Raw genomic sequence first — 12222 nt, 5'->3', positions numbered from 1 at the left:
CTTCATATTCTCGATCAGCTGGAAACCAACTTGCAGAAGCGAGCCATCACCCAGGTTAAAGTGCAATGGAATCACTTTAGCCCAGAAGAGGCCACTTGGGAGGAGGAGGAATTCATGCGAAAGGCTTATCCCGCATTATTTTCTGAAGAGGAAGAGAACACCAGGGACGATGTTCCGCATGAGGGAGGGGAGATGTAACAACCCCAAGTTGCATAAAGTTTTATGAAGATTATTGAGTGAATGTTTGTTTTTACCAAAAGGGTATTTTTAAATGTTATTTAATTTGATGAGGAATATGAACTGATATAGGTTGAGGAGCCAAGAAACACATGTGGTAATTACCTAAATTATAGGTAGTAATACTTTAACAAAATAAAATTGTTTGTTCATTTAAAAGAACAACTGCCAAGAAGTAGTTACCCTCTGCCTGAGAGAGGTAATATAAAGAGGGGCAAAGAGCAGAAAGGGGTTCCTGGAGCTGGGTGGAATAAACGAGTGGGAGAAACTTGCTCAGTACAATCGACAAAGAGTAAAAATTTGAGGCTAGACCGTAGTCTTGAGGCCCTTAGTACTGACTATAACTGGACTAGATCCAGCATGGAGAATATAGAAGGTGCTCGGGGGAGAGTCTGGACATGATTGCCAGACTCGTCGCTGGGAGGAGAGACCTTTCGAAAATATTGTTTTTCCAGGCTAACAGATAAATTGAGGTAGAAAGCTTCTTAATAGACTTATTGTTAAACCATAATTATTATTATGTGCATTAGTCATTATTATCTGTTTTAAAAGTTAATTCAAAAACTGAAGGAGAAGCTATAAAAGGAATCATTGCAGAACTGTAATTATAACCTCATGCAGTAACTATTAATATATGTTGAATATATTAACCATACTGAACTGTAGTTGTTAATATTGAATACACAGGAAAGTGATTAAGGTAGTAAGCTAACTACTAACAGCTATGAACGTTTCTGAAGAACTCCACAAAAGAAAAACCCTCTAATAGTAGAATGGAATACATGATGAGTCTGACATAAAATAGAAACTGTCGTCCAGAATAGAGTAAAAACTAAGATATTGACAAGAACCCCTGAATATGTTGAGTATATAATTGTATTATTAGAAAACAAGAAAGTAAACGTGTCTTGATGTAATGTGCTGATTTATATTATTACCATTGAAATTCAAAGAAAGGCAGTAAGTCTCATGATAACATAGCTTCAATGTGTCGACTAAATACATAACCAAAATCTATATATATCAAAAATGAAACCACGATAGTAAAATGCGAGACTTCAGTTGTTACAGCTTAACCACTAATGTTCACATTCAAATTACTATGTGCAAGAATCAGGCGTTTTTAGCCTAAGCTGCTCGCATACCTCATATAAACACAATCAAAATAGTTCGGTGAATAAAAATGTAATAGACAGGTATTAAGATAAAGCCCTCAAACAATTGAACAACGACATCTCCAGTAGGGTTTGTAATCAATTATACATGGAGACTTTAAACAAAAGAAACCACCTCGAAATCCTCTCAATTTCATTATCATTACAGTGCAACTGTGGAGATGACCAGCTGCGATAGCCGGTCAATTAACTAAACCAAAAAAAAAAAGATCAAGGGAAGTCGTGTCTCGATAATACAGTTCTAACTAGAAGGGATAAAACCCTTTCAGAAAAGCAATATCATTATCCTATTACGACCAGAGACTAGAGTCTAGCTCCAACCTGAAAAGTAGTGGCCATATTGTGAGATTCTGGACACTTTATGAGTTGAAAGTTCAGATCTAAACCCTCTTGAGTATAGCGTTCTTGTAATCCAGAGAAGGCAATGTTAGTCATTGCTAATAGAACCAAAGCTTGCGGTTCATGGTTAAAAACTCAACTTAAAAAAAATACAGTCATGGGCTTACCTGAGATAAGGGCGCTCCTTCGGTGAATCGCCCGCTTGCAAAAGAAAATGAAAAGCCCTGTGTTAAAACAAGAATGCCTTTACAAGTAAAATCATAGCACATGACTATAAGAAAATCTGAACAGAGGTCAACCAATCTCACTTTAACCTGATAAATAGTGACTTACCGGTGGCAGATGAGATGGGGAACTTGTTGCCTTCAACCATCTCCAAAAACACTCCAGTCGCCCTTGTACAGCGGCAAGAAAACCCTCATATCATTCCTAAGTCATAAACAGTCATACAAATAGTGTTCCTTCTCGAGCAAGCAAAAATCTAATGGAACAACAGAGAGAGGGGCTACCTGTTTCGGTTTGATGGGTGGACTCTCCTGCTCTCAATCCTCGCAGAGCACCATTGCCAAGGCTTCGCAAAGCACCATAACCCGAACCCTCGTAGAGCAACATGACGCCGAAGAATGACAGGAAAAATGAGAACATCAAGAATCAACACAGGCAATTGGTTAGGGTAATATCTAGCCCACCTCTGTCATCAGATCGCGGAGTGGGTATCGACGACGGAGAGCCACAACAGATGGCAGGAGCACACCAAGGTTTTGTCCTTCGGAGTATACGATCACCGCGTGGAGCTACGGATGAGGGCCAGCGCAGCATGGTAAAGTGTAAAGTTATGTGCACGTCTACCCAGGAGCATCCCAACTCGGATCTCCAAACCTGTCGTGTTAATAAACGTTTAATGATATTCAATGGATAGGTACAACAATCAGGTGGCGTATCCCTCGGTGATTAATGCCATTTAATATGCCCATATATATGTATATGTGTTGAATAGTTAGCGGACAAAACATGGAAATACATATTGTTTAAAAGATTATTTTTTTTTTTTTTTTGCCTTTTTTTTTCTTCTATGATTATTACATTTTTTAAGGTTTAAGGGTGAGTTGAGGTACACTCTATGCTTGATAAACTTAGTTTTGTGGACGGTGTAGTGAATAATTCCTATTCCATCTTTAGCTATTATATTGTATCTCTTCTCACCTCTATTAAATGCACTTATAGTTTTCACAAATTGTGATATAGCTCGACGATTAATATATATTTTTTCCATTTTCCTAAAAATTGTGCCAATCTTGAATCTGCTAACTCAATCCTTTTGATGCTTGAGTCTCTTTGTTTCGAAAGAAAACTTTGCACCATGTTTACGAGATGAGATTATCTTAAGGAGCCAAGAATGGTACATGCTTCTGTTTTTTTTGTTGGTTTGATGGTTTGACCGAGGGGGATTTGAACTTTGAATCTCATTATTTACATAATACTAAATAACATGGTGTTCGCCAATTGTGCTGCCCCCTGTGGGTCATATATGTTTTTATTAGATTAATCACAATATGAGAAAAATAAATATTTTGAGGGTCAGCATAGATTAGCAACAAAGGTAGCTTCAGCATCACGGGGTATCCAGATTGACCAACATGCCAACTTTTGGGTAGCTTTTTCAGTTGCTTAATTCTCAGCAACTGAATTGCAGTGCAACAGTGAGCAGTGCTAGTGCTATGGGCAGCATGATGCAACATTTTGAGAGGGAGTTACAGGGCAGATGCAACAGTGGCAATGTCATGGGCAGTAGTACATAATGTAGCAAAGCAATGGATGAAGGGCAACAGGCCAAGCATCAACAACACAGAGGACCAATGTCGTGGATTTGTGTGATAATTCTATTGGGAAGTATTGCTATAACACATTCCTCGCTAAGAGATAGTGTTGATTTTGGGTAGCATTGGATGTGCTCTAGCTCCGAAATTTTGTGGAGGGGCTAGAACAAATGAAATCTCCAAGGCCTAGAAATCGTTTGGTGAAATTCTACCCAGATTGTATTTTATTAAAATAATTAATTTTTTAATGGGGTTCCTAAGTCTAAACTTAGGAAAATAAAAATATTAATGGGTATTAATGAAAATATGGGTGAGAAGCTTCTAAGAGACAAGGATCAAGTCTAATTTAATCTTAGTCCTTGATTAGAGACTTAATCTCGGTCGTTGATTCACCAACAAGAAAAGTATAAGAGGAGGCTTGAGGGTAAGTTGCAAATACACCAAGTTGATCAGTCAGTTCGATTTTTCTGGGGCGAGCTTTGCTGAAAAAATCGAACAAGTGATATGTTGCAGTGAGGGGCAGAAGCAGAGATTTTGATTAGAGAGGAAGTTCTGAACCAAAGAGTACGTGGTAGAGAGGCAGCTTGAGCATAGGGAAGGTAGCGTAGAGGCGTACGCAGCCCGGGGCTGACGCAATCCAGGAGGGGCTCTTGCAGTGGCAGTGCAGAGTATTCGTCAGTAGTCCGAGATTTCGCTGGTGAAGCAAGGTTTTGAGCCGAGAGGGATGAACAACAGTCTTCATTCAGCATATCAATCCAACAGAAGAGGAGACGCAGTTCTCTAGAGGAAAGATGCTGGCCAACACAGTGATTGCATTGGGACTTCACACAGTTTGTCGGGAGGGTGTTAGATCACTCATTGGATCAGTTGTGACTTGAGGGGCGAGGTAAACCCTTGAATGCATTTCTTTTTGTCATGATTTCTCTATAAGGTTAGTCAATGTGAGAGGCAACCTATTGTACTCATATTCTGCTTGCTTAATAATACACACCCTCTATCTGTTGCACCAATTTTCCCGCATTAGGTTTTTTTGGGGACGTGTTGTCTAAAAATAACGGCATCCCTTGTGTGTGTGCGTCCCATCTATTGTTTCAGTTTATGATTTGTATGTCAGTGTAGTTTGCAGTAGTGTTTTCATCAATGTTTATGAAATTAAATAATTTGTTGAATTAAATAAGAAGTAGGAGATGCTAAACCATGACTATAGTAAGATTTCTATTTGTAAGATTTCAAAATTTTCATAGCATGCAGATATGGCATTTTTGGGTACCCAAGTGGGATGTTTTTGGGTGATACGTGTCACCCATTCAGAGACACTAGGTGTCCTTGGTGATGTCAGTGTGATGTCATCCCGAAGGGTCATCCTGGAGGGAATAGCCCAGAATATTGGCAGCGGTGCCAGGTTGTGGAGTACAAGTCGACACTGACAGTGGACAAAGCGACAACCAATGAATAGAAGGTTGGGTGGACCCCACCGACTAGATCATTCCGAATCATGGAATCCCGTAAACTCTTAAGAATTTAATTAAATAGAAGAGTCGGGATCAGGGGCGCGAGTTTAGCGCGTGAGGCCTAAGCTGATGGTCACAAAGACAGGTCTTATGGCGATTAAGCAGGTTAAGGAGACAATAGAATTAACAATTAAGCCAACTTAAAAATTTTCATAGCATGCAGATATGGCATTTTTGGGTACCCTAGTGTCTCTGAATGGGTGATACGTGTCACCCATTCAGAGACACTAGGTGTCCTTGGTGATGTCAGTGTGATGTCATCCCGAAGGGTCATCCTGGAGGGAATAGCCCAGAATATTGGCAGCGGTGCCAGGTTGTGGAGTACACGTCGACATTGACAGTGGACAAAGCGACAACCAATGAATAGAAGGTTGGGTGGACCCCACCGACTAGATCATTCTGAATCATGGAATCCCGTAAACTCTTAAGAATTTAATTAAATAGAAGAGTCGGGATCAGGGGCGCGAGTTTAGCGCGTGAGGCCTAAGCTGATGGTCACAAAGACAGGTCTTATGGCGATTAAGCAGGTTAAGGAGACAATAGAATTAACAATTAAGCCAACTTAACTACAAATAAAAATAGCAGGCAGACTGCTAAAACCTATAAAAGTCCAGATTAGCTAAAAACTGCAAATAAACTTAGTTCAACTGGCAGAAAAGGATAGTCAAGGTCAGAGAACATGGTGAGTAGGTCCAGAAGATTGAAATGAACAAGAAGAGAGAAAATTTAAAGGCACATGCATAGATCTAATGCTTGATGCATGCCAAAACTACCAAGCCAAAAATTCTTTATAAGCAGGGTTGTGTAAAATTTTTGAGAGGGATCATGAGAGTTTGTATGGAGACTTGTGGGTAAGGTGAAGATTTTGGTGTTTTCACAGTAATCAACGATATTTTTTTTTTTGAAGTAGTGATAGAGATTTAATTGTTTTTGAAGGCAGAGAAGGCAATCATTGATCCTAGTGTGAAAATGGATGAAAAAATGGGACAGTGAGTGTCAAAGCAAGTTGTAGCTTGCTAATCAGAGGTTGGTGCTGGAGAATAGGTGGAGTTGTAGCTCCATTCAGTTGCAACTGATAAACTAGGAAGTTGTAGCTTCTCGCTAGTTGGAGCCAGAACATTGTATTTGGAAGTTGTAGCTTTCCCTATTAATAAAATGGAGTAACAGTTTGTGAAGTTATTTTTTCCTTGAATGTTCCATTGATTGTTGAAATAATTATTTATCATATTTATTGTTGAAACTGCTCTTTACTGTCTTATTGTTCTCACACATGCAATTCTAAAGAAATGCATGCTTTGATTGTTGGCCTACTTGAATCAAAACTTGTCAAGGTGATGGATTGCACATCTGCCAAAGCTATCTGGGAGAAGATGAGAAACTACTATGAAGGAGACAACAAGGTAAAGAAAGTTAAACTCCAAGGTTGTAGGATAAAACTTGAATAACTGAGCATGCGATGAAGATATTGCAAAGTATTTTCAAAGAGTTGATGAAGTTGTGAACACCATTAGAGGGCTTGATGAGAAGCTAGATGAAGATGTGGTAGTTCAAAAAGTGTTGAGATCTCTTCCTGAGAGGTTTAATCCCAAGGTGTTAGCCATTGAAGAAATGGAAAATATGAACACTCTTACTCTAAATCAACTCCTTGGAATACTCACTGTCATTGCCTATGAGATGAGGATTTCTAAAGGAAAGTCTGCAGCGAGAGAATCAACCTTCGAAGCATAAAAGAAGTGCAAGGATGAACATGCTAACATATGTTGTGAATTACTTGAAGAAGGAGCTAATTTTGTGATGAGGCTCAAGCAAGGATAAGGCAAGTTTCCCTTTAAATTTTTTAACTGTGGTCAAGTTGGTCATTATGCATCAAAGTGTCCTGAAAAGAAGAAAAAAGATTATGATCTTAAAGAAAAGTTTAAGGAAATTCAGAAGGATAGAAAGAAGGCTAAGAGGATAGGTTTTGATACTCAAGATGAGAGCTCTTCTAAAAGTGAGCCCAATCAATCCTCAGATGTGTTAATCTTTTAGATTGTTCTATGTTGTTTCAATTAGTTTAACCCAATTCAATTCTTCAATTAGCAATCTTTCTAATAACAATTAATATTTCCAATCATCAACAGTAATTGAAGATAGAACAATAAATGCAATGACAAATGAGACAATCAACACATCAACAAGAGAAACCGGGTTTGGTCAAAGACCAGGGAAAAACCCCACAAGGGGGGAAACCCTTTGAAATGCTTCTTCTATTAGATTGTCATAAAATGTTCAACAGAGAGTACAATAAGCCCAATATAATATCATCCAACAAAATTATCCCAACAATATTTAGAAATATGTTTCTAGCATCAATATAGACCAGAGAAAACTTTTCCTCTCTATGGTTAATTGTGGTCAATTATCAAATTTTGGCCCTACTTTCCAGTCGCAGGAGGTATGCGAGTGATTGAGAGCTTTTGTGCACGCCCTTGAGCTTGCAAGCCAGTGACTATAGCTGATTTTTTCCTTTGTCAAGTTAATGACTGTGTTGTGGCTAATTCTAGCACCTACAACACGAGTGCTTCAGGGGACACAGAAAGCCTCCTAAAGACAACCTCTGGGTTGATTGTAGACTAGTGCCTAGGACATCTTAAATAGAGGAGTGCATGGAAGATTATGAGTGGGGTTTCTGTTGCACTCCAATTGTCACGTAATAAAAAGATAATAAAAGGGGCTTGGTTCAATAGGCCTTCATTAAGGTAGACTCAAACCAATACATCGATCCAAATGTGGGGGTATATTGGGGCAATCTCAAAGAGAAATGACTTCTTCTGGTGGCCGACACACAACAATGAGACAACTCAATACTAAAGTTGTAGTAATGGTGGAGAGGAAGAGAGGAAGGAGGGAAATAGATGCATCGAGATGTAACAAACAGAATCCTCAGCAACAATGTTCCAGTAGAAATATGGAAGAGGAAGGAGGTGGAGTGATAGAAATAGTGGAGCACAAAAGAAGGTTTCGGGCTAAATATAATATGGGTATAGTTATCTGCCAATAGCATAAGAAAATCTGAGCTAACACAAGTACTGCAGGTTAATCAAATACACCAGTAAATCTGTAATTTATATAGGTATTGTATGCTAGTGAATAACACAAGTAAATATGGATTATAACGCAGGTACTGTTCTCTATTTAGCAGCCTAGATAAATCCATCAATCAAGGAGAAACCACAACTTCATTACACTATTTCAAAGAGGGGAAAACACAAATGAAATGAGATTTACCAAGAGGAAACATGCTTCACATTGATCATGCTTGGAATCACTAGGGAATTTCATTAATCCAATATGAGTCCAACATACCAGTCCATAACATTTAGCAAAAGATCTATCAAGTCCTCCATGAATAAGCAAATAAAACCAAAAGTGGCATCTTAGAATTCAGACCCTGCGGGTGAGAAATTCTTGGGGGAGCTTGGGTTATAGTTACAAAAATGTCTTAGCCAGAGCTCCAACTGTCCTGCTAGACTAGCTATCTCGGCCTATGTGAGGTGTTGTTTCCCAAAATGATTATAATCTGGATTCGATCCCTTCTTGGAAATAAATGGAAATTGCAGAAACAAAAGGAAAACTGGAGGATGATGGAGGAAGAGGTCCTTTTTCCGTTCCTCTGAAAACCTCTGGTCAGGCTGAGTCTCTATCATTGTGCGTCCCTCTGGCTTCTCAGCTGATTCCTTGTTGCTTTTGCCTTTACTACGTGAATGACTCATTCTCTGGAGTAGGGAGTGGGTCGACTATAAGTGCCTGTCTTGGTAGTGCTTTCCTGTGTTCAGACTGGAGCCCTGTGCTGAACCATTAAGTCTTTATAGAGACCCCCATACTGGTTTCAATGCTGCGCCATACTTCCTTCAATGCCCCAGCTGACGAACCATCCACCTTTAAAAACTCTGTATCATGCTTTTGAGGCTTTACGGTAGCAAGACTTTTCCTTTTAAAAACATTACAGAACATCGAGCGTAGATGCACCTTATCCCCCTTTTGGTTTAGCCCCTTTTTTCTTTTCTTATCATATGACCGGGGGCTATAACCAGGGGCTTAGCCCTTGGGTGCTAAGGCCTTCAGGCTCCTGTGCGGGGGCCTTTTTCCTTTGTTACATAGAATACCGCATCTCGACGCTTGATACGCTTTACCTTTGGCATCTCCCCTTTTAACTTGCGATCGCTGATCAGTGGGATCGGGCCCACCCAGGACATCGCAATCGCAACATGGGAAGGGAGACCCTTGCACTTCTTTCCATAGCACGGGCAGACTTGTCCAGACGTGAATTCCTTATAAAATAGAACATATGAATCATCGCATCTGGGAGGATCCCCCGCATATCGCAATCGCTGGCTGGGAGAGATTGAGGTGTAGGAGCGCCTTGACCTGTGTGATCGCCGATCGCCGATCTGCGGGGGTGACGTCATTACTACCACGTGTCACCCATAAATGCCCCTATAGGACCCCTGAAAATGCCGAATTTGAATTCCACATGTCCTTCGTATTGCCACATCATTGATGATGTCAGCTGCCATGTCATCCATAAGGACCAATCATATTGTGCCACATGGCCCCCTAGAGGAGAGAGAAAATGGCCTGCCTGGCCTTGTTTTTTCCGTGAATTCCTTTGTTAAATAGAATCGGCCCCTCCCCGATGATTTAACATTGTATCTCAAATTGGCGATATCGCAAGGTTTTTAGAGTGGTAGCCCCTTTACTTTGCCGATTTTCGATAAGCTGTAGAGCCGCTGATCATCGATTTCCGTATCGCTATGTGGAGGAGAGATTAAGGGGGCCACCAATTCTTTTTTTTGCATGCATTTCCTTTGTTAAGCCTTTTCGGCATTCCCCGATTTAACATTATATCACAAGAAGTCACGATATCGCAAAGTTCAGGAGTAGTGACCTCCCTGTCACGCCGATTAGTCGATGTGTCGATATTGCAGGATTGCGATGTTGCGGGATGCGAGACTTGACATGGCCAATATGCGGGATTTACTGTGCCCGAGGCCCCTGACCTCCGATATGCGATAAGCAGCTTCGTCTAGATCCGTCGATAGCAGATTTGTGATATCGACGATCAGTGAATCACTGATTCTGCTGCCTGCGTTGTTGCCATTTCTGAAAGGCACCGATTTGTGATTCCGATTGGCTCACGGTCCTGCGATATGCGATTTGCCTTTGTATTTGGTCATTTCCTCCTTGCTTTCTAGGTTTTCAAAGGTTATCTTTAATCTGCTCTAACTTCTGATCCCAGAGTCCATTTTTGGACTTCCATATATTGTTGGAAAGCTTATCACGAGCACTATGCAATGGAGAGGGATTGAATTGGATTTGAGGGCTTTTGTGGCTCAGGAAATGGCTTCAAACTTCACTGCTCTTATGCATTTTGGGAAATTTATAACTTGTAAAGCATTAAGTGACAACAGATTGTAACCCAAAACCGTAGGAACATGTGTGAGCTTTGGACCTTGTAATTTTAGATCTTTGCGAATTTCTTTCAAAGACCTAGCCTCGGACTTGTGTGAACTAATCAATGTAGAAGAGAAGAAGAAGATACTTGGTGATGTCCAAATGAGCTTGAGGTCACTTGTATTTATAGGTTTCCAAGGGTGACCAATTTCTTGTTATGGCTGACCTGTCCAAATGTGCATGTGTGGGCTTTTCTTCATAATTTCACTTTCCCTTATTCGATTTGAGTGCTTCAATATTCAAAATTGGTCTTCTCGAAAAGAGGAACCTAGTCCCATGGTTGGAATTTATCACTGAGCTGCCAAAGTTAACACTCCCTCTCAGCTAGGGATAAATTCCAACTGAATCATGTCATGTGTATCCTGTTGTCAAATTGTGTCCCATCTCTGCTCAACTCTATCTGCTGAAACATTCTCTAATCTAAAGAAGAAGAATCATTGGGGAGATAAAGCTACCACCCTCTACATCGTCGGAGAGCACATATCAAACCAAAATCTCATGGGGGAGCTAAAAATCTTCGACCCTAATCGAGCAATAGGTGATATAGGGGAGCGCATCTCAACCCATCTTATTTCCTACCGATATTCACATCAATGACCTTCAAGGGTCATGTGGTAGAACACCCAAATCATAATCCGAGCCCGGGCGAGATACCTGATTTACCAAAAGATAAGAATCACATGCCCCCAAGCCTCCTCAACCTGTTGACCAGACGAGGAGGGACAATTTGAACAAGCCCGACTTGTGGGTATGATGCCAACTGGGGTATACTCCGCAAATACCAAGATAGGGGAACAACATATCCATCCCTGTGGGTGATAGATAGGGGTGATACCCTATTGTCTAGAGATCCCTCAACCTGAGGAGCCCTCTGTCTCAATTCCACACCCTCGGATCTCAAACAGGAGGGAATAGCTAGCTTGGTGTCGTCGATTAGCAATTCCCCTTATAATAAGGGGTCACATCCATCAGTCCAAACTTCTCTCTAAAGACCAAGAACTTCCCTTTCGGTAAAGCCTTTATGAGAATATCTGCAATCTCCTCATTTGTCGATATGTGATGGGTTCTAACGGCTCCTCTCTGCACCATGTCTTGAATGAAGTGATATCGAATCTATATGTGCTTGGACTTGTCATGAAACACAAGATTCTTTGCTACAGAGATCCCACTCTTGTTGTCTTAATATATCACTATTGTATCTAGGACCTGGTCAAATAACTCTCCAAAAAGCTTCCTCAACCAAACTACTTTGCAACTAGCCATGCTAGCAGCAATGTACTCTACCTCGACGGTACTTAATGCTATAGAATTCTGCTTCCTGCTCATCCAAGATATCATGGAAGATCCAAGGCTAAAACAACATCCAGAAGTATTGTTCTTGTCGACAACGTTTCCTTCCCAGTCATCATTGGTGTATCCATGAAGTTGAACATCTCTAGCAGAATATCTTAGACCAAGTGTGATCGTCCCATGCAAATATCTCAAAATGTGTTTGGTAGCGATCCAATGTGCATGGAGAGACTCGGTCATGAATTGACTCAACGTATTCACTGCATAGCATATGTTTGGATGGGTGTTCACTAAGAACATTAGAGCCCTAATCAATTGTCTATACTTGGATGGATTCGCCAAATCGGGTCCTGCAGCTTC

The 12222-nt window shown here is 40.5% G+C and overlaps 1 protein-coding gene across 4 annotated transcripts; it reads right to left on the bottom strand.

Annotated features, from left to right (window-relative positions):
* Positions 1 to 1406: 1406 nt before the first annotated feature.
* LOC149148928 (uncharacterized) lies at positions 1407 to 2559 on the bottom strand. Of its 4 annotated transcripts, none has more exons than XM_089444692.1 (4): positions 2261 to 2559; positions 2066 to 2146; positions 1919 to 1952; positions 1407 to 1816 (listed from the first exon to the last, which is right to left on the bottom strand). In XM_089444692.1, exons 1-4 carry the CDS (start codon positions 2394 to 2396, stop codon positions 1723 to 1725), a joined length of 345 nt encoding a protein of 114 aa, XP_089300818.1. In that variant the 5' UTR covers positions 2397 to 2559; the 3' UTR covers positions 1407 to 1722. The 4 variants fall into 4 exon arrangements, with proteins under 4 accessions (XP_089300818.1, XP_089300820.1, XP_089300817.1 ...); XM_089444694.1 differs by having other exon boundaries at positions 1407 to 1733; positions 2261 to 2550; XM_089444691.1 differs by having other exon boundaries at positions 1919 to 1975; positions 2261 to 2543.
* Between the last annotated feature and the right edge of the window lie 9663 nt (positions 2560 to 12222).

Source organism: Pinus tabuliformis, chromosome 9 (genome assembly GCF_031772625.1).
Source record: "Pinus tabuliformis cultivar Carrire ecotype Pingquan chromosome 9, CPIR1, whole genome shotgun sequence".
NCBI lineage: Eukaryota > Viridiplantae > Streptophyta > Pinopsida > Pinales > Pinaceae > Pinus > Pinus tabuliformis.
This window is presented reverse-complemented; position numbering and strand designations above follow the sequence as displayed.